The sequence below is a fragment of the Lactuca serriola genome, chromosome 3, assembly GCF_051521515.1.
Source record: "Lactuca serriola cultivar US96UC23 chromosome 3, Lser_US96UC23_V15, whole genome shotgun sequence".
Taxonomy (NCBI): Eukaryota; Viridiplantae; Streptophyta; class Magnoliopsida; order Asterales; family Asteraceae; genus Lactuca; species Lactuca serriola.
Genome location: NC_136410.1, coordinates 207,319,528 through 207,342,369, shown reverse-complemented (window position 1 = coordinate 207,342,369; position 22,842 = coordinate 207,319,528). Strand labels below are relative to the sequence as shown.

The following is a 22,842-nucleotide window of genomic DNA, read 5'->3' as shown; positions in this document are numbered from 1 at the left end:
CTAACACAAGATGTAATTGGTTCAAATGGTTAAAGCGTTAATGGATGTTATTAGAGGTTGCAAGTTCAAATCTTCTTGCAAATATTTATTTTCTTTTATTTTCATAGTTCTTTTTATATATACGGATTATGCCTATTATATTATGATGTCGTGAAAATTAAGCATAAGTATTGAGTTGTTCAAGTGGTAAAGTGTTGAATTTTTAAGTTTGAGGTCTCTATTTCGAATCTTGGCTGTTACATTTGTAACGCCCGTGGATCCGGGCTAGTCAATTTAGAGATAATAGGGGTCCAAAACGACTTTTCGACAAAAGATTATTTAGAATAAATAATCTTAACCAAGTTGTATAATATGTCTCAAGGGTTCCATACATTTAAAGAACGCCGAAATTCGAGTTATAACAAAGAAGTTATGGCCCGTCGAAGTTTTACGGCAAAACCGGCACAACACCGGGAGACGTAAATAGTGAATTTACAATGGAGGACTTTTTAGCCTTAGTGATCTAAACCAAATTTGTAGTATACATTAAACCGAGAACATCTATAAAAAGAACGCCTAAATCTGACTTCGTATGAGGAAGTTATGAATTTTCTAAGATTCAGATTAGCAGTGTACAGCCCGAAACTCGAATTTTAGTTCGAGCGGTTTTTGGCTTACGCAGCCTTAATGAGAGTTGAATATCTCATTAATAGGAACTCAACGGTAAAAACATAGACGAAAACAGAGTCCGTATGTAGAAGTTATGAATTTTACGCGGACATTTAACGGTATAATCTCCTCCTACTGTTAAATTTAAGATTGGTCGAGAATTAGCTGACGGAGTCTAAATGAAAGTTGTAAATCTTGATTTTACCTACACGTGGATATAAAGAACGTCGAAAACGGAGTTCGTATGCGAAAGTTATGAATTTTTGAAAATTGGCTGATTTCCACTTTGTGTGCGATGCCACGTGTCAGCACCAGGTGAAAACTTGGAGCCTACGCAACACCATGACGTGGTGACGCTCTAGGAGCGCTATAAATATAGGTGTAGGGTCATCCTTCAACCTTACACCTTCACCCCTTCTTTCTCTCTCTAAAAACTCTCTCTAAACCTCCCAAAACCCCCTAAAAAGCCTAGGGAACCCCTAGCACGAGGCGGGAGCCCCGGAGCGCCTGACGGCTCCGAATGTAACACCCGGATTTCCAAGTATAATATTTTGTTCCTTTATTTTTGGGGTTTGTGGGGGAACTCGGTGAGTTGGCGTCTAGACTCGCCGAGTATGGTCGCGGATTTGTACGCGAGTCCACACTGTTTAATGAAACCCTAATTTCCAGAGTTTGAGACCTATTTAAAGGGCCTTATGGCAGTCATTTGCGGCCACCAACCCACAGAGAGAAACCCTAAAGAGATCTAGAGCGTTTGTGAGGAAGGAGTGGTCAATCTTGAGCTTTGGTGGGTGTTTTTGCAAGAAGGAAGTGTTCAAGGCAAGAAGGGACTGAAGGAGGTGCGATTTTGGTGGTTTTGAGCACATATAGATTGCACTGAGGTATTATTCTCAGACCTTCTTCAGTTTTGGTGTTGATTCTTAATGTTAGGGTTTTCTAACCCTTTTAGAGGTTGATTAAGTGGTGTAATTGGTCCCTTCTCGAGTTTGTGTTCTGGATCTGGACCCAAAGAGGTCCAGAGACCTTAACCCTTGGAGCTTTATGAGTCATTTGGGGAGTCTTGAGCTTGGAATGTCATTTTTGGGGCTAAATCACCATCTTGGACCATTTCTATGTTATATGTGTGCCAAGGTCCGAACTTTATGTGATTATCATGCTTGGGGAGGCCAGATCTATGATTGTATGGAACATATCTGACCTTAGAAGTTGTTTTGAGTTTGTGCATGGCATGAACTCGCCGAGTCCGAAGAACAGACTCGGCGAGTAGTATGAAGTTTGCCCGTTAATCACTCAATGAGTGGACTTGTCGAGTTGGGGGAATGACTTGGTGAGTCAAGGAGAGTCAGGGGGACTGAGTTCAAGTTGGAACTCGCCAAGTTGTTCTTGAGACTCGGCGAGTTGATTCGGGGTGGCCCCGCTATTCATGCTAGGTGGAACTCGTCGAGTCAGGGAAGTACTCGACGTGCCAAGAGAGGGTCTAAGAGAGTCAGTGGACACGTGTAGATTCGCCGAGTCAGGTCAAAGTTTGACCGTTGACCTTGTTGACTTTTAGGGTTGAGTACAGTTGTATTTATGAGAGTATTACTTTATGTGATTAGGCGGAGGCTAGATCACACTTCTTCCGAGTCAGATATTTACTGAGACATCGAGGTGAGTCTTCTCACTATACGTTACTTAGAGTGGTACTATGCGATGACCAGAGGGTCTTATGTGTTATGTATGAGATTATGTGCTATGTGATATTTGTATGTTGTATGATGATATAGATCGGACCAGAGGGTCCAACGAGCTACGGGACTGGAGGGTCCCGCTGAGACACATCGACCGGAGGGTCGTATTGTAGCCTCGAGTGGCGTATGTGCTGTATGTGGTATTTTGGGGAACTCACTAAACATTTATGCTTACAGTTGTTGTGTTATGTGTTTCAGGTACTAGTGATGAGCGCGGGAAGGCGCCGACATGATTCGTACACACACGCATTGGAGTTCTTGTAGAGATTAAGGGGAGATGTTTTGTGATAATAACATTTGATACAATGTGTTTGACATTATTTATGAATGAATGAATGTTTTAAGAATGAAAATTTTATTTTTTTGAAAATGCACGTTGTTACACCGAAAAGAAGAGCCTTCGGCTCAGCAACTCTACTCCGGCGGAGCCTGTTTTCCAAGGAAACCCGTTTTTTTTGTCGAGGGAAAATTGTTTTGAGATAAAGAAGCGTTGTCCGAGTACAGAGTCACCACCTAATCAGGTGAGTGCATAGTCCCTTTCATCTTACACATAGATATGAAGTATTTTAATATAAATTACGTACTATGTGTGCATATTGTCTGAATACTTGCTGTCTATGCTGGTGAAAGATTTTTATACATGTTTTAAATGATGTAAACTGTATAAAGTATTTTATATCTACAAAATATGTTGGGTAAAACATGGGTAGATGGATGATGAGGGATAAAAGCTGAAATAGAGGAACATTAGTAGTATTGACATGGTGCCCTATAGGTAAACATTGGCAACAATGGACCTAGTACCCTATAGATGAGCATTGACAGCTGCGCCACAACCCGTAGATGTTTTAGATCTACGGTGAAACGTCCTAGGAGTTGCGCTCTAAGGACAATATTGATAGCTGCGCCAAATAAGGAACCTTATGACCATGACAGTAGCGTTTAAAGGTCAATACCGACAGAAGCGCCTCGTAGAGAATGTCCCAATTCTGGCAGTTGCGCCTAAGTGATAATATTAGCAGCTGCGCTTGACCACTGTGTCATTGGCAACAATGGACTTCATGTTGTTTCCTTAGGATGATCCTTAGGAATGAATGAACGAGAAATACTTGATCCTTAGGGTAAATCCTTAAGAAGATAATGAGAATGGGTAATTGGGTTGATTGTTTGATGTTTAAATATAATAATTATATTATTGTGGGTTGAAAACCCTATGTACTCACCAGGTTTCCCAACCTGACCCACTCCAGCTTAGTTGTATCACAGGTGACGATACGAAGCTACTTACACTGAGAGATTTAAAAGAAATGTAGATCACTAGTGTAACTAAATGTAAGTTCTGTTTATGCTTATGTTTTTGTATTGACGATGACATCCCAAATGTTTTAAAATGAATAAAAATTCATTTATTCGGAAATGCTTTGATAACGCAATTAACATGTTCTTCTGGGAACAAATTCCACAACATTTTTTTATTAAAAGAAGTACTTTGATTTTTATAAAGCATAAACAAAATCGGTCTTTTATGGCTGCGAAAATGGGGTTGTCACAACATTGGTGTATTTTATTTTGTTTATCAGTTTTTCAGCTTGTTTTTTAAAATTTTAAAATTGTTCCACATCAGCCATAACATGAAACATAGCTCATATACATCTGTTATATAAGCAACACAAGCTTCTTAACTCTCAACAAGTTAAACTTTTGAATGAGTTTGGGTTTAAACCCGAAATCAAGTTTTAACCGAACTTGGTTTGGGATACCCCTTTACTTTGAACCTGGCTTCGTCACTGATTGTGTTTGTTATTGTTGTTTTATGTATACTATGATGGGTATTAAACACATCATACAATCCTTTGTGTACATGCAACCCTTAATAAATTGATATATGTTTTCTCTAATTGAACAATAAAGTAGAATCCTTAGTACACCCGTATATAATCAAAATACACAATCAGGGTTAAGAAAAATTATACCTCAATTGTTATGTAGTAATAACAATGAAAACCTTGTGTTGTTGAAGCCTTGAGAGCAAGCGTTACAAGTGTCACGCCTCTAATGGTTCACACTTCACACCTAACACTAGTATAGGAAGAATGATTGAGAAAGAGGTGAGAGGATGAAGTTTTTGGCTAGATCTCTTCTAACGAAGGTTGGCCGAAAATCATAGGGGTATACCATATTTATAGTGCAGTCAGGAAACCATAGATAAGCTCAAATCCAAGATTATATTAAATCGGGTAATTATCCACTTTCTTGATTATTTATTTAGGGATTATTCTAGAACCCTTAAGCCTTAAGAAACTGTCCATGGCTTTATGGAGAGTACTAGATCGTCTCTTGCTCAACTGTCGAACAATTACAATTCAGTCTTTGCACTTTTAATTAAGACAAAATTGCAAAAATGGTCCCTGTGGTTTGTCAATTTCTGTGGGTAAGGTCCAAAAAAAGTTTATTAGCAAAAAAGGTCCCTATTTGACGGTTTTGTTGCGGTTTTGGTCCCAACCTCGTTAAGTTTAACAGCATGGCTGTTAACTTTTGGCAAATGACGGATTTACCCCTAGGACCATTCCTGCAGTTTTATCTGTTTACCAAACTACAAGGACCAATTATGCAATTTTCTTTTTCATTTTATTGAATTATTATATATTAATTATTTTAATTATTTTTTTTCTTTTTAAAATTTTTTCTATTATTTTTTATTGGATTATAATATATTAATAATTATTATTTTTAATATATTATATTTATATATTAATAAATATTACTTTTTTTATTATTAACTTTTTTAATTTCTTCTTTATTGCATTAATTATTTTTTATTGGATTATTATTTATTAATAAATATTATTTTTAACATATAATATTTATCTATTAGCAAAATGTTACTTTTTTGGATTATTAAATTCATTTAATTATTTTTTATATTTTTTTTATTTCATTAGTTCTTCTGATTGGATTATTATATATTAATAAATATTATTTTTAATATATTATACTTATATATTAAAAATATTACTTTTATTACTATTACTAGTATTTTTTTAATTGATTTTTTAAATTTCATCTTTATTGTATTAATTATTTTGTATTGGATTATTATATATTAACAAATATTATTTTAGCATATAATATTTATCTATTAGTAAGTTTTACTTTATTGGATTATTAATTTCAGTTAATTATTTTTAAATTTTTTTTTATTGCATTAGTTCTTTTTATTGGACTATTAATTTAAATTTATTATTTTTATTTATAAAAAATAATATTTATTTAATTGTTTTTATTTTATTTTAATTTCTTTCTTTATTGTTTTAAATAAAAATACCAAACACTCCGAGTCAGCTCTTCCATTCTTTGCATTTTACCACCTTGCGTAGTCATATCATCTCGCTGTAAAATCATAGATCATCGACTACAGTCGACCATTCTCGATGTAAACTACAACAATTGACTACCCACACAATGTGAAATAAACCACAGGAAACATACTTCCTCCAACCGACCATTCCTTATAGATACCGCCGTCGACAACAACAATGTTAGATCGAGGGTTTTCAAACCACCATAGCCACTATAGGTGGTGACAAAGTTGTAGAACTCGTTAATTGGTACTCGTTCGGCCGACCGTCGAGTAGCGAATACTCATATTTGGTAATTCATGTAGAAATATTTTTAGGAAAATTATATATGTCAAAATCATAAGTTTATTGAAATAAATAACAAATTTAGATATATGTGAATACACAAAAACTAAAATACACACGATGATCTCACTTCGTGAATAATTATTGAACTTATATATATATATATATATATATATATATATATATATATATATATATATATAGTAACAGGGTTGGAGACGACCTGATAGTGATGTGAATTGTAATCGAGATTTAGAAAACAATTATGATTTAGATGAATGATCAAAGAAAGATAAGAACATCAAATGTAAATATTAATCAACAAGTTTGTATTGAACGGAGAATTCTAATACAACACTGATTACAAAATAAGCAGAATTACTCGTGTCTCTACTTCTATCCTCATCCCCTATTTATAGGAAACATGAGTGAACAAGAAATACTAAGTCTAGACATTAGGCTTCGACATAAGAATGACTTAGTAAATAGATATAACAAAAAGTGCTTCGACTTTTACAACAAAATGACTCAACAGATAGTGGTTTGTTGTGACTGAGTAATGATGGTGGTGTTGTCCAAATATCTTATCTTCCAAATATTTAAAATAAATTAGAGAATGTGGGGTGGGTATGATTTTTTGGTATTTTTATTTGAAACAATAAAGAAAGAAATTTAAAAAAATAAAAAACAATTAAATAATATTATTTATTATAAACAAAAATAATAATTTAAATTAATAATCCAATAAAAAGAACTAATGCAATAAAAAAATTAAATAAAATTAATAATCCAATAAAGTAACACTTACTAACATATAAATATTATATGCTAAAAATAATATTTATTTTATATATAATAATCCAATCAAAACGAATTAATGCAATAAAAAAGAAATTAAAAAAAAATCAATTAAAAAAATTAATAATAAAAAATGTAATATATATATATATATATATATATAATATTAAATAATATATAATAATCCAATCAAAACAAATAACGGAATAAAAAAATTTACAAAAATTAATTAAATGAATTTAATAATCCAATAAAGTAATACTTACTAATAGATAAATATAATATTATATGTTAAAAATAATATTTATTAATGTATAATAATAATAAAAAAAGAATTAATGCAATAAAGAAGAAATTCAAAAAAAAATTATTAAAAAAAATAATAATAAAATTAATATTTATTCATATATAAATATAATATATTAAAAATAATATTTATTAATATATAATAATCCAATAAAAATAATACAATAAGTAAAAAGTTAAAAAGAAAAAAGTAATTCAATTATTTAATATCTCAATAAAATGAAAAAGAAAAATTGCATAACTGGTCCTTCTAGTTTGGTAACAAGATAAAACTGCATAAATAGTCCCAGGGGTAAATCCATTATTTTCCACAAGTTAACAGCCATGCTGTTAAACTTAACGAAGTAGGGACCAAAAGCATAACAAAACCATCAATTAGGGACCTTTTTTGCTAATAAACTTTTTCTGGACTTTACCCACAGAAATTGACAAACCATAGGGACCATTTTTGCAATTTTGTCTTTAATTAATTATTTTAATCATGAAATTAATTCCAATTAATTTATGAAGAAATATTAATTAAATATTATTATTTCAAATTAATATATTATTCCCATAATGTATTAAAAAATCATTTATTTCAACTTATTAATAAAATAATAAATTCAACATATCTTTTTCTCTAAAAGTCATTCTGTCCAGTTGCTAGTTTTGAGGGCAACCCAAAAGGACTGTGCTACTATCAACTCAAGTATATACCAATTATAGTTATGAGCTTAGACACATAATCCAACATGTTGTGTGTTTCCAAGTGTTTTTGTTACTTTGCCAATTTACAATCTACCATAATAAATGAAAATAATTTTGCCACATGTCACATTCTCATTCATTTTGCCACATGTTATTTTGTGGTTATTTTGAATTAACTTTTATTCCACATGTAATTTTGTGGTTTTTCTATTTTATCAAATTTCATATGATACTAGACGAATGCCCGCGCGTTGCGCAGAAACACCTATATAATTGAAGTATTTACAAATATATGATTTTTTGAATATAACAATAACGTTGTTAAATTTGATATAATAATTTGTATATACTAAATTGATATAATAAATTGATTATTTTGAATTATATGATAATATATACATTTATTATAACTTCATAATATCAATCGTTTGAATGACTTCTACCCGCGTGTTACACATGAATAAAATTAAATATAATATATGATTTGATGTTATTTATAGTTGTTTTTAATGTTAATTAATTTTTTAAAATTTACTTGCTTAATGTTTTAATTTCTATCATTATAATTATTTAAAACATCAAACATTGTTTTTTATTTTAAAGCTAACAATATAATCATTTATATAGAGTTGTTTTTAACTATTGTCATTGTAAGTTATTTTAAGCTACTTATTTGGAAACTTTTAACGATTATAAAAATATATTTAAGAAATATTTTAGTTAAATTGAAGTTACAATTTAGTTTTTGCTTTTATCACCACAATTTATCACTTTTAATTATTTACAAAATATTATTTAGTTTTTTTAAATGGAACTGAAATTTATATTTGAGTTGACATTGTAATGTGCAGAAACACCTATATAGTTGAAGTCTTTACAAATATATATTTTTTAAAATATAACACTAACGTTATTGTTAAATTTGATATAATAATTCGTATATTAATTTGATATAATATATTGACTGTTTTGAATTATATGATAATATATAAATTTATTATAACGTCATAATCTCAATCGTTTAAATGACTTCTACTCGCGAGTTACATATCAATAAAATTAAATATTATATATGGTTTAATATTATTTATAATTGTTATTTTTAACTAATTTTTTAAAATATATTTGCTTAATTTTTTAATTTATACCATTATAATTATTTAAAACATCAAACATTATTTTTTTTATTATAAAGGTAACAATATAATCATTTATATAGAGTTATTTCTAACTATTGTTATTATAAGTTATTTTAAGCTACTTATTTGAAAATTTTTAACGATTATATAAATATATTTAGGAAATATTTTAGTTAAACTGATATTACAATTTAGTTTTTTGTATTTATCACTATAATTTATCACTTTTAACTATTTATAAAATATTATTTGGTTTTTTTACTAGAACTGAAATTTATATTTAAGTTGACACTGTAATGTTATATTTAAATTAACAATTTAAGTATTTTGTCCAAAATGTTCAAAAATTGTAGCTTTAAACTAATAATGGTTTCCATGCAACAACATTTTAAATTTAATAAATTAAGTATAATATGTTAAAATTTAAAGATATAACTTTATAAATAGAAGTAAATATATTATTTTAAAATTGAAATTTAGTCTATTTATGATTACACTTTAGGTTTGATATTTATTTAACCTTATTAACCAACTTACACTCATTATTAGAAAGACACTACAATTTATCACTTTTAACTATTTATAAAATAATATTTGGGTTGTTTAAGTTAAATAAAATTTATATTTAAGTTGAGCCTATAATGTTATATTTTAATTAATAATTTAAGTATTTTATATAAATTGTTCAAAAAGAATACCTTTAAAACGATAATGATTTACATCCAACAATATATTAAAACTAAAAAATTAGGTATATAATATGTTAAAAGTAAAAAAAAAAACATAATTTTATAAGTAGAATTAAAGATATTATTTTAACATTGAAATTTAGTTTATATATGAATATACTTTAGATTTGATATTTATTTAACCTAACTACCAAATTATAATTATTATTATAAAGAAATTGAAAAGTAATGGGAATTTCAAATGAATGTGGTGAAAGGAAAAAAGAATGGGGGTTTCAAATGCATGAGATTCAAGAAAAAATGCTAACTTTATAAGTATGTATGATTTAAATTTAATAATAAATGCATATAAATTTCATTAATAGACTTTCCTTATAATTTCAAAATTACTAAAATAAAATATCATTAATTTTTTTTGGTTATTTATTTAAATTATTTGTTTAAATTTAAAAGAGAAAAAAACACTTTAATTTTAATAATTCAATATTTTTTGTCTTATAAATTCAAAATTTTAAACTTTTTATACATATATAATTGTGTTAAATATACCCGTGTAATACATAGAGGTTACACCTAGTTGTGTATAAATTTAGAAGAAGATAAAAGGGCTATGTGAAAAATACTAAAATACCTTTGCGTATGGTGACGAGGGGTTTAATCAAACTAATAAATAGGAACCAAGATCGCAAGAAATAAATCCGTAGGACTAAAGATAATACTTTCATAAAAATCCAGGGACCAAACATTTAACTTACTTTATAAAGAATTTAAAAAGTCGGAAGAGCTTCCGACAGCTGGACGGTATTTCGCCATTTTCATATGCTCCCACTCGCGCCCCTCTTCTCCCTTTACCGCTCTCTCATTTCACCCACTTGTCAAAACCCTAATCTCCATCTCCTCTCTGATACCATTAGTACCATCATCTCGATCGAATTTTGACTCGATCGCTTACACATTTCGTTTATCCATTCGCTTATTCCTTTTTCTTCGTCACTCATTTAAGAGTAGCTAAATTAGAGTTGCATAATGGCGGGTCAATCCCTCAAAGCCGAGGAAAATGACGCCGCTGCAGAGAATGCACCTACAATCCAACGCTGCGGGGGAGTGGATTCTCAAGCTACACACACTTGCTCTCCTGCTAGGAGGATAAGTGCTCGGATTCAGAAGAACGAGAAAAACAAGGCTGCTGTTCGACTTCGCCAACAGGAAGAGGAGTCTCTTACTAAGACAGAGAAACCGACGAAGAAGCAGCGATTAAACTACAACAAGAAAAAAGTTATATCGGGTAATGTGCAGACTCAAGTGGTACAGGATGATGGAAAACGAACCGTTGTAACATCAAACTCAGACGGGGATACAGAGCACAAAGAAAAACCAAATGGCGAGGAAAAGAGAGAGGATGTTGAAAATGGTTCGGCATGCAAGGGACAAGTTGGAGAGAAGAGTGCTTACGCTATGGTTACAGATACAATCAGAGCTTTTAACAAGCACTACCTTCATTTCGTTCAGGTATTTAGGAAATCCAACATCAACGAGTGCTGTTTCTGACTCAAAAGTTAGACAAAGATAAAAAAACAGAACGAATTATCAAATACACTGGCAATGTTTAAACCAAACGAAAATAAGTAAAATTACTGATTATTCACAGGAAAAGCATTTTGTTATTTTTTTAATTGCCGGCCTGCACAAGCTTCTAATGCATGATTCTATACATACTTCTACAAATTGATAGTTTATTTATTTCTATGCACTTGTCTACAGGAAGAGGAAACCAGGTGCAAAAAGGTTGAAGCTGATCAGAAAAAAACAAAGAAACTAAAATCTAAGGTTAGCATCCAGTTTGCTTTCCATTAAACCAGAACTCCCCAAACTTGTACACGTGTTTACTAGTTGGTTCAGAATCCCATTACAAATTGCTCTTAAAGCATCTTGAAAGCAAGTGTTTGTAGCTGACACTAACATTACAATATGATGTATAAACCTGTGCTGAATCAGGATGCAGTTGAAGAAAAAGGTAAAGCCAAACGACCTGATTTGAAAGCTTTAACAAAGGCAAGTCACTCTTTTTATCATATCTACTACAAGAAAAAAAAAGGATAGGATCAATCCCATACAATATCATTTGTTCATGTTGCAAATAAATTGAATCTAAGCTTGTGGTCACATTGTTTTGACAACAAAAATGTGCAGATGATGGATTCGAATACCATACTACGGCCCCTTACGAGGATAGGATCAATCTCAGGTTTGTAATTTATTTTATTTACATAGAGGTCTAAAATTTCACTAGTTTGCTTGAATATACATGTAGCATGTGCTTTTCAATTTTTGTTTTTAATCAAGAATTATGAATTGCTATATCTTTTTAGGGGTTGATGTTGGACATCAATTTTTTTCTCGGTGTGAGATGGTTTCTGTAGGGTTCCACAACCATTGGCTTTGTGGGATTGATTATATTGGGATAAGTTCAAAAAAGGTAATATATTTAATCAAACAACCGACTTGTCATCACTATTTGCATTTTACCACTTGTAGTCATAAAGTCAACTTAAGTTTTACATGATATGCTTTTGTAGGAGTATCCGCAATATGAATTACCAATCACTGTGGCCATAGTGTTGTCGGGCCAATATGAGGATGATCTTGATAACTCAGAAGATGTTGTTTATACTGGTCAAGGTGGTAATAATTTACTTGGTAATAAACGCCAAATAAGTGATCAAGTAATGGCACGTGGTAACCTAGGACTCAAGGTAAATATTGTTTTGTTATATCTCTAGGTCATGTTTCATATGTAGACAAAACGTGCGTAGACAATATTTTGGTGTTTGTAGTATTCATATAACACCTTAGAACAACTCAAACCATCCTCCATTTATCACCATTTTTGTGTTTTAGAGGCCAAGAATCCTCCAACCAACCTTCAAATTTAACACAATTTTTGTGTTGGCTTCCTTTTAACACCAAATATGAAGGCCAGATATAGAGGCCTCTAAAAACACCATTTTAGAGATTGGTTGGACCGTTGGAGGTGAATCACCATATTTGTGTTAAATAATTACTATTTTTGTGTTATGTGGTTGGAGAAGCTGTTAGTACAAGATAATGTAACTAGGGGTGATCTTTAGAACTGGAATTTACCAGTTATCGATTCCTCACTATATGAAAATTCGGTCCTGGTTCTAACACTCCGGTTCGGTCCTCGCAATATGGAATTCTATTACCTTTTTTTTTATGTTTAAACAATTTTTTTTTAAAAAAAAAAGAAATTTTGTTCCGCTTTTTAAAATACCCATAAGTCATTCATATGAAATCAGAATTACTTGATTTTTTGCCAGCATGTAATTTGGTGATTGTACTCGATTTTAGACTATAAAGACATGGAGTATTTTGGTTAAATATTGAATCAGATATAGGCCTCGGAAGATATCATATCGATGTTGCGTTTTTTCTGCTTTATCATTTTTTCTTAAAAAATTGTCTTGCTTTTTAAAATACACATAAATAATTAACTCACTCTTATGAAGTTGGAATTACTTGTTTTTTTTTTTTGCAGCATGTAATTTAGTGTTTGTACTTGATTTTAGACTATAAAACGACATATTTTGGTTAAATATTTAATCAGATATAGGCCCTGGAAGACAATATATCAATGCTGTGTTTTTTCAATTTCACTTAAAAAAAAATTCAGTTATGCTTTTTAAAATAAGCATAAATACATAACTTACTCATATGAAGTCAGAATTACTTGGGTTTTTTCAGCATGTAATTTGGTGTTTGTATTTTGTTTTTAGACTATAAATAGACATATTTTGGTTAAATACTAAATCATATATAAGCTCCAGTAGACAACATATCAATACTGTGTTTTTTTTTGGCATTTTAATTTTTTTTTTCTGTTTATTAAAATATGCATAAGTATTTAATTCACTCATATGAAGTTGAAATTACTTGATTTTTTTTCTTCAGTATGTAATTTAGTGTTTATTCTTGATTTTAGACTATAAAAAGACATTTCGTGGTTAAATATTGGATCATATATAGGCCTTGAAAAATAGCATATCGATACTTTTTTTTTTTAAATAAATTTGTTCCGTTTTTTAAAAGACGCATAAGTACATACTTTACTCATATGTAGGGGTGTAAACCAATCAAGTTGAGCCGAGTAGTGCTAAGCTTAAAGCTTGACTCGCCTATAATACTCGAGCTTGAAACTCAACTCGAACTCGCCTTAAGCCTAAATTTGTAGCTCAGACTCGACTCGTGTAATACTTGAGACTACTGAGCTCTGCTTGCGAGCACGGTTTGGACCGTCTAAAGTTAAAAAAATTAAAAACAAGCTAAAATCATCAAATATAATGTCTGTATATTATCAACCATCTATGTCATTGCATTTTACATACATCCAAAATACTAAAAAGAAACCTTCTCAAAAGTTTTGAAATGCATTTTAAGTCCTTACTCCTTAATCGGCGCTTAAAAGCTAAAAATGTTGACATGTTTTAGTAGTTTAAAAATATATAAAGGGTAAAAATGTAATTTTATAAATACTCGATTAAGGTCGTGAACTTTATGAGATGGGTATTTTATTACTCGAGCGTGGCTCGATAAGGTACTCAAGTAGCTCGAGCTTGACTCAATTAAAGTCGAGTCGATTTCGAGTATTTTCCGAGTCGGACTCAAGTTTCTCGTAAGCTGTCTCGTCTCGTTTACACCCCTGCTCATATGAAGTTGGAATTACTTGTTTTTTTTTTTTATTTTTTATTTTTTGTTTACAGCATGTAATTTGCATTTGGTACAGATTTTAGACTATAAAAAGACATTTTTTGGTTAAAATCTGTCCCGCTTTTTAAAATACGTATAAGCACATAACTTACTCATTTGAAGTTGGAATTACTTGATTTTTTTTTTCCAGAATGTAATTTCGTTTTTGTACTTGATTTTAGACTATAAAAAAGAAATTTTTGGTTAAATATTAAATCAAATATAGGTAAATTAATGCTGTGTTTTTTCTGTTCTAGCATTTTTAAAACAATAAAAATCTGTCCCGCTTTTTAAAATAAGCATAAATACATAACTCACTCATATGAAATCAGAATTACTTAATTTTTTTCCAGCATGTAATTTGGTGTTTGTACTTGATTTTAGACTGTAAAAAGACTCATTTTGGGTCTGTTGTTGGTGCAAATCACAAAAATTGGTTCTGTTATGAAAAAAATAACCGATAAACCGGTACTAGCGGTCTGGTTCTCGGTTTATTTAATCTGTCAAACACGCCCCACTTGTTACATAGGAGGCGTTTGTAGTAGATGTTTACAACTTAACCTTTTCAAAGTGCTCATACTAAGTTGATGCGAATCATGGAATGAATAAAGATGAATTCTCTCAAACTTAGGATGCCATCTTTTAATTATGTCATCAAGATTGTAATGAGAATATTGATTCTATTAGGTATATCACTATTCACTATCTTCTGTTTGTAGTATCAGGAAAAGCTGGCATTTAGGTCAAATAACTTACGTCTACAGTAGAAACATTTCACTTTGAAAAGGCTATTTCCCTCTTGTAGGAGCTTTTTCACTAAGAACTTTTTTGAGAAAGCTCTCCTTTTGGGAGTTTTTTCATCTTAAAAAGCTCATGAAAATTGAAAAAGCTATTGGGGGAGCCTCTTTTTAAGAAGCATGTTAACTACAAAGCTCTTTTCGTGAGAGCATCCACAATAGGAGAGCTTTTTTGTGGAACTTTTTCATTAAAAAGCTTAAAATGAATAAAAGCTCATTGTATCCCCGACAATAGGAGGGCTTTTTCAATTTGATTGTATAGTTGTTTATTTGCAATTGGTTAAAAAGTTATGTGACTCACCACATCATTGAAAAAACTCTAGAAAAGAGCTTGTTAATTAACAAACTTCTTGAAAAAGCTTTACATAAAAAAAAGTTTTGTAGTTTGAAAAAGCTCATAAAAAACTCCTTTTCTGGATGATCTTATAGCTTTTTCAATGATTTGGTGGGTTTTACAAAAAAAACAAATTGACAAAGCTTTTCTATTATGGAGATAAAATGAGTTATTATTATTATTAGTATTTTTTATTTTAAGCTTTTTCATGAAAAAGCTCTCCTATTGTGGATGTTCTTAGTTCTGTTTTTTAGACGATGAATAAAGTTGATAAACCACTTACCATCTTTAAGACCATTTAGATTAATCAGTTTTAATGCTCAAGTAAAACTAGAACTATCAGTAAAGTTATTAGAGAAGTTATTATGTTATTCTCTGTTTGGATTGGTTAATTCCAATACTTATCTTATTTTTTAAAAAAATATTTACATTTCTTTGGTTGTGAAATGTGATATTGATATTAGTTAAAATATGTAATTTTTTTGATTGTTTATTTACTTACTCATGCTTATATATATATATATATATATATATATATATATATATATATATATATATATATCTTTGACTTAATGTTTTTTGTGGTTTTGTAGAATTGCATGGATCAAGATGTGCCTGTTAGAGTTATCCGAGGGCATCAGTCTAGTAGTAGTTATGTTGGCAAAGTTTACACATATGATGGATTGTACAAGGTAGATTAATAGACACTATGGTAGTAAATTCTTTAGAATAAATAGTTAATAATTTTATACAAACTTTAAAATTATACTTTTCAGGTTGTCAAATATTGGGCAGAAAAAGGGGTTTCGGGTTTCACTGTTTACAAGTTTCGTCTCAAGCGAATGGAAGGGCAGCCTTCTTTGGTGACTGAACAGGTTCTATAATATATTATATATGTACAGAAATGTATTTATATCTTTTTATTTCTTGTTTCCATATCTATATTCTTAAATGCTTTCTCTATGTTTTCTTCAGGTTTATTTTCATAAAGGGCGAATTCCAAATTCGATGTCTGAACTACGCGGGTACTAAGAAATAAGAAAAACAAAATCCAATACTCTGAGAGTGTGTGTGTGTGTGTGTGTGCTGACATGGATAATTTGTTGTTTTTAATGTTAGGATGGTATGTGAAGACATCAGCGGAGGCCTTGAGAATATTCCCATTCCAGCAACCAATCTGGTTGATGATCCACCTGTTCCCCCAACTGGCATGCTACTTACATTGGCTCAATTTTTGTTTTTATTAAATTAAACTACTTCCATGATCCATGATTTATGATTGTGATGATGTGTTATTAATTCTTTTTATTTATTGTGAATGTGATGACATGGCAGGCTACAAGTATATCAAGTCTATTAAAGTTTCAAAGAATGTTGTGGTTCCTGGTAGTGCCTCTGGATGCAATTGTAAGGGTAGTTGTGTTGACCCAAGAAATTGTGCTTGTGCTAGGCTTAATGGCTCTGATTTCCCTTATGTACATCGTGATGGTGGCAGGTGAAAATAATAATTCTCTAATCACCAAATTCTAGGAAATAGCAACGTATTTTACTCTTTTATTTCACTAATATAGACATCTTTTATAACCCATAATAGCAATATCTACATTTCCCATATTGGTTGTGAAATATTAGTGTTAAAATAAAAGTATTACATCGCTATTACGGATAAGAAATTCAAGTATGTAGCTATTATGTGTTAAAAGTTACAAGTACATTGCCTATACTGATAGGAAGAGGAAAGTCTGTTGCTATTTAAAAATAAAAATAAAAATAAGTTTGTATGTTCTTATCTAATTATGAATCATTATCTATCCAGGCTAATTGAACCCAAGGCTGTTGTATTTGAATGTGGACCAAATTGTGGCTGTGGGTCGGGTTGTGTGAACCGAACATCTCAAAAGGGGTTGAGATACCGACTTGAGGTTCAATCTTCTAGCCTTTTTTCACCTAAAATATGTTTCAAAAAACAACAATGTACTTTGACAAATGCTTCAAAAAAGGCATTGTACTTTTTTTTTGGTAACAATCTAGATGTGATTTAGCATGGAACGGAATGGAATCAAGAATAGAATGGAATTGAATAGATTGTAATGGAATGGATGAACTAGAAAAGGAATGATTACAAAGGAACCTTAGGGTGCGTTTGGTTGTGGAAAACTGTTTTCATTTTCTATGAAAATGTTTTTAGAAAAATGGGTTGAGTTTTCATTTTCAATTTTCAATGAAAACGCGTTTGGATGGAACAGGTGGAGTTTTCATTTTGCATCTTAGAAATTTGGAAAACTTTGGAAAACTATAAAAATCACTTTTCTAATTTACATACAATTTGGGAAACTGAAAATTTTCATTTTCTTAGAAAACTTTGGAAAACTGAGGGTGCTTTTGGTTGTGGAAAATTTTCCAGTTTTTTAGGAAAAATTTCAAAGAAAAATGGAAATTTTAAAAACGCATTTGGTTCGTTCAGTTTTCCAAAAATTTTCCAAGAAAATGAAAATTTTCCGTTTTCCAAATTGTATGTAAATTAAAAAGTGATTTTTACAGTTTTCCAAAGTTTTCCAAATTTCGAAGATGGAAATGAAAACTCCCTTGGTTTCAACCAAATGCGTTTTCTAAAATTTTCATTGAAAATTGAAAATAAAAACTCAACTCTATTTTTCTAAAAACATTTTCTTAGAAAATGAAAACAATTTTCCACAGCCAAACGCACCCCGAACGAACCAAACACTTTTTCAAAATTTCCGTTTTTCTTGGAAAATTTTCTTAGAAAACTGGAAAATTTTTCACAACCAAACACACCCTTTGGTTGTGGAAAACAGTTTTCATTTTCTAAGAAAATGTTTTTAGAAAATAGAGTTGAGTTTTCGTTTTCAAATTTCAATGAAAATTTTAGAAAACGCGTTTGGTTGAAACCAGGGGAGTTTTCATTTTCCATCTTAAAAATTTGGAAAACTTTGGAAAACTGTAAAAATCACTTTTCTAATTTACATACAATTTGGAAAACTGAAAATTTTCATTTTCTTGGAAAATTTTGGAAAACTGAACGAACCAAACACGTTTTCAAAATTTCCGTTTTTCTTGAAAATTTTTCCTACAAAACTGGAAAATTTTCCACAACCAAACGCACCCTTAGCTTTCGAGAGGCTGGTTCTCTCCCAGGAAGAACATAGTTCTAACACTCAAAACAATCATTATATCTATACTAAAAAGGAAAGTTGGTGGCCCGACTTTCCTTTTCACTATTTAGTCCTTGTACCTTTTATTTCTATAGTTTTTTCTTTTTAGTTTGTAAAAAGACACTTTATACCCTTTACTTTTTAAAACTACTTTTATACCCCTTTAACTTTGAAAAACTTTCTAAACTGTCACTTCCTCTCCTTCCTTTTTCTAAACTGTCATGTTTACCTCTGTAGTATATATATAATCTGATTTTTTAGTAGCTACCACCCCTCAACTTTATAAAATATCACTTTCACTCCCTTGGCTTTGAAAGAGTTCCTCCCCCGTACTAAATATTTAATCTGATTTCCTATCCACCGACTTTATCTATGTTTTCTGTTTTAGCATTTTTTTTATAAAATCTGTCTCGCCTTTTAAAATACGCATAAGTATATAACTTACTCATTTGAAGTTGGAATTACTTGATTTTTTTTTTCTAGCATGTAATTTAGTGTTTGTATTTGATTTTAGACTATAAAAAAACATTTTTGGTTAAATATTAAATCAATATAGGTCTTGATAGACACCATATCGATGCTGTGTTTTTTCTGTTTTAACATTTTTTTTAAAAAAAATCTGTCCTTTTTTTTAAAATAAGCATAAATACATAACTTACTCATATGAAATCGGAATTACTTGATTTTTTTTTTCCAGCATGTAATTTTGTGTTTGTACTTGATTTTAGACCATAAAAAACTCATTTTGGTTCTGTTGGTCAAAATCACAAAAGTTTCAGCGTAAATTTTTTAGGTTTTCGTGCTTATTTTTAAGCATTCTTCTTGGCATGGTTGTGGGCCCTAACTTTTGTGCTTTGACAACATAAGTCCTTCTAAGTTTCTATGCATGACTTTGGTCCCTAACTTTTTGTGGTTTGGCAACTTAAGTCCTCCTACACTTATATTGTTACTGAAAGAGTTCTACTTAATTCTGTTGCTGTTGCCGCGGCAAGTAAAATCCTAGTTATTTATACAAACCTAATAACAAAAGGCCTAAAGACCCCTTAATCCAAATCTTGACATGTTAACTCCCCTTTTATTTGCATATCTAGGTATATACCTTTTTTTCAACTAAAAAGTATTTATTGTGATATGATATTATAGGTATTCCGGACTCCAAAAAAAGGGTGGGCGGTTCGATCTTGGGACTACATACCCTCAGGGGCACTTGTTTGTGAGTACATAGGAATTCTCAAAAAGACAGATGATGTTGACTCTAACCCTGAAAACAACTACATTTTTGACATCGACTGCCTTCAGACAATGAAGGGCATTGGCAGAAGAGAGGTACTATTTAAAAAAAAAACATTTTTTATTTTTTTATTAATATTTACTAAATTTTTTTTTTCGTAGAGGCGAGTTGGAGAAGTAGCGATGCCATCGTTACTGGATAAAGATGATGATGATAAAGACAGCGGCCCAGAATTTTGTATTGATGCGGGGTCCACTGGAAACGTGGCACGTTTTATAAATCACAGCTGTCAGCCAAATTTATTTGTGCAGTGTGTGTTGAGTGTTCATCATGATATCACACAGGCACGTGTCATCCTCTTTGCTGCTGACAATATACCACCACTCAAGGTTTTTTTTTCTTCTCTCCTAGCACATATTTGCGTGGTTGTCATTATTATTATTATTATTATTATTATTATTATTATTATTATTTTTTTTTTGTCACTAATTACAATTTCATAATCATTTCACTAAGCCCTCTACGAATTGAATTGTTTTTGGCATGCATTAAATTCGAATTGGGACTGTGATTAAAAGTTGTAATATTAGTTACGATATTGATCACATTTGCTTGTTTGTTTTACTATGATTATTTACGTATTTTGTTAGTTACGATATTGATCACATTTAGTTATGTTTTAATCATATTTTTTGTTGGATTTTGGTTTGTAGGAGTTGACATATGACTATGGATATGAATTGGACAGCGTGATGGGTCCAGATGGGAAGGTAAAGAAACTTGCCTGCTATTGTGGTGCACCAGATTGTCGCCAGCGCTTGTTTTAAAAAAGCAAGGCACTAAGTGTTGTTGATAGTATTTTTGCGGGGGAAAAAAAAACAAAACAAAACAAAATTCATGATTTTGTAGTACTTAACTAATATATATTATATATGATATGGGTGGCTATAAAAATATTAAATGTAATAGCCGCCATTAAAAAAACTGGTCGCAAAATTTGATTAGGCCACACCCACAATTCATGTAAAACAAACACTCAATCTGATATCGTATCAGCATCCTTGAGTTAGGGAGTTGCTGGTTGATTTCAGTATTTTGTTTTTGGGCCTTTTGTTGCCACTTAATTTAATCAACACCAACGTTATCTTTCATTATTATGTTCAACGATTATCTTTTTATTTTTTACTATTTCCTGAAAGATCCTTGTTTGCTACTTTATGCACGGGCTAGTTTAAAGGGTTAATATCTTAAAAATCATTATTTATACATCCTCGTTTCGATTTAACCTCAATTTTATTTTTTGTTTTTCATTTGCCATTATATTTTAGAAAACGTTTTATTTTTGGGTCTTTGACCGGTCATCAACAAGTAATGATGACGTATTGGTTTTGCATTTTTTTTGTTTGCATTTAGTCATAACATTTATGTATAAGTTTGCGTTTAACCCTAACATTTTTTTGTTTCCCATTTGCCATTGCTTTTTAGATAAAGTTTCGTTTTAGCCCTTGGCCAGTCACAGGTATTTTAAAACGTAATAACTTAAAATGAAAAAGAAAAAATGAAGATAAGAGTTGAAACTATAACTTCTTCTTGAGGGCGAGGCGTGTTACTTAGTAAACTAATGATTCTTTTTTTTATATTATCAGTGTTTGTTGTATTTAATCAACACATGAATTTTAAAATGGAGGAATAATATCTAATGTAAGTCTTGAGTCTGTAACATCTAATAAACAATATGACATGCCAATCTTTAAGCTAATTAAAATTGTTAATTTATTTGTAACTCATTTAAAAACAATTGGTTATTTCTACTGACATATTTTTTGAGAGACCATATATTTCTAAAGAGTCGAAAATGTGTCTTCTTTTTAAGGGAAGGGGCGTGTTAGTTGATAAGTTAATGACTCCTTATTTAATTTACACATGTATTTTAAAATGAAGAAAAAAAGACCTAGTGTACGTCTTGAGCCTATGACATCTAATAAACAATGTGACATGCTAATCTAAAATTGTTAATTCGTTCGTAACTCATCAAAAAAACAACCGATTATTTTTAATGACATATTTGTTAAGAAACCAAATATTTCTAATGACATTTGTTGAGAAACTAAAGAAATAAAAATACCTATTAATAACCGGCCAAGGGCTAAAATGAAAGCTTTTCTAAAAAACAATGGCAAATGGGGAACAAAAAAATTATTGAGACTGAATGTAAATTGAGGAAAATGCAAAACTGACACGTCATTATGACCTGTTGGTAACCGGTCAAGGGTCCGAAAATAAAACAATTTCTAAAATATAATGGCAAATGAAAAACAAAAAATAAAGTTGGGGTTAAATCGAAATGAAGATATATAAATAATGGCTTTTAAGGTATTAACCCTAGTTTAAAAATAACTTTAAATAATTCCATTTCAAAATATATTTAATTTGCGGAAAATACGGTCCCAAAAGTTTAATGTATGAAAGTAAAATGAGTATGAGGTTTGTAACATTCCTATAATACTTGTTTTCTACAATGGATCACTCAATGACCTGAAAGAGTCAAAAGTGTGGTTTTTGGGGGAAACAATATGCCATGTCGTAGTGGGTTGGTGACCATGGCGTGGCGTGAGACTTAGTTGATCGTGGGTCCTGACGGACGCCACGATGTGGCGAATGTTGAAGCGCAAGCCCCGCAATTCTTAGGGTTTCTTTCGTATTTAAAGCCTCTGACTCAATGTTTAGGGCATCCTCTTCAACCTTCTAAAAATGAAACCCTGGCCTTCTTTGAGTGATTCTTGTTGTGTTCTTGGTGTTCTTGAGGTTTGAAGCTTTAGTTTGCATTTTGGAAAGAAGTTGAACACATGTTTGTTAGTTGAAAAAGTGTATCACTTTAGATCTCGTATCTTCTTGTGGA

General features: G+C 30.7%; 1 protein-coding gene across 1 annotated transcript; it reads left to right on the top strand.

Annotated features, from left to right (window-relative positions):
- Positions 1–10,437: 10,437 nt before the first annotated feature.
- Positions 10,438–21,094, top strand: SUVH4 (histone-lysine N-methyltransferase, H3 lysine-9 specific SUVH4-like protein). Its single transcript, XM_079031697.1, has 15 exons — positions 10,438–11,153; positions 11,406–11,471; positions 11,640–11,696; positions 11,835–11,889; positions 12,014–12,120; positions 12,221–12,397; positions 16,133–16,231; positions 16,316–16,414; positions 16,515–16,564; positions 16,659–16,747; positions 16,875–17,034; positions 17,356–17,461; positions 19,856–20,038; positions 20,105–20,332; positions 20,657–21,094. Exons 1-15 carry the CDS (start codon positions 10,671–10,673, stop codon positions 20,768–20,770), a joined length of 2,073 nt encoding a protein of 690 aa, XP_078887823.1. The 5' UTR covers positions 10,438–10,670; the 3' UTR covers positions 20,771–21,094.
- The last annotated feature ends 1,748 nt before the right edge of the window (positions 21,095–22,842 follow it).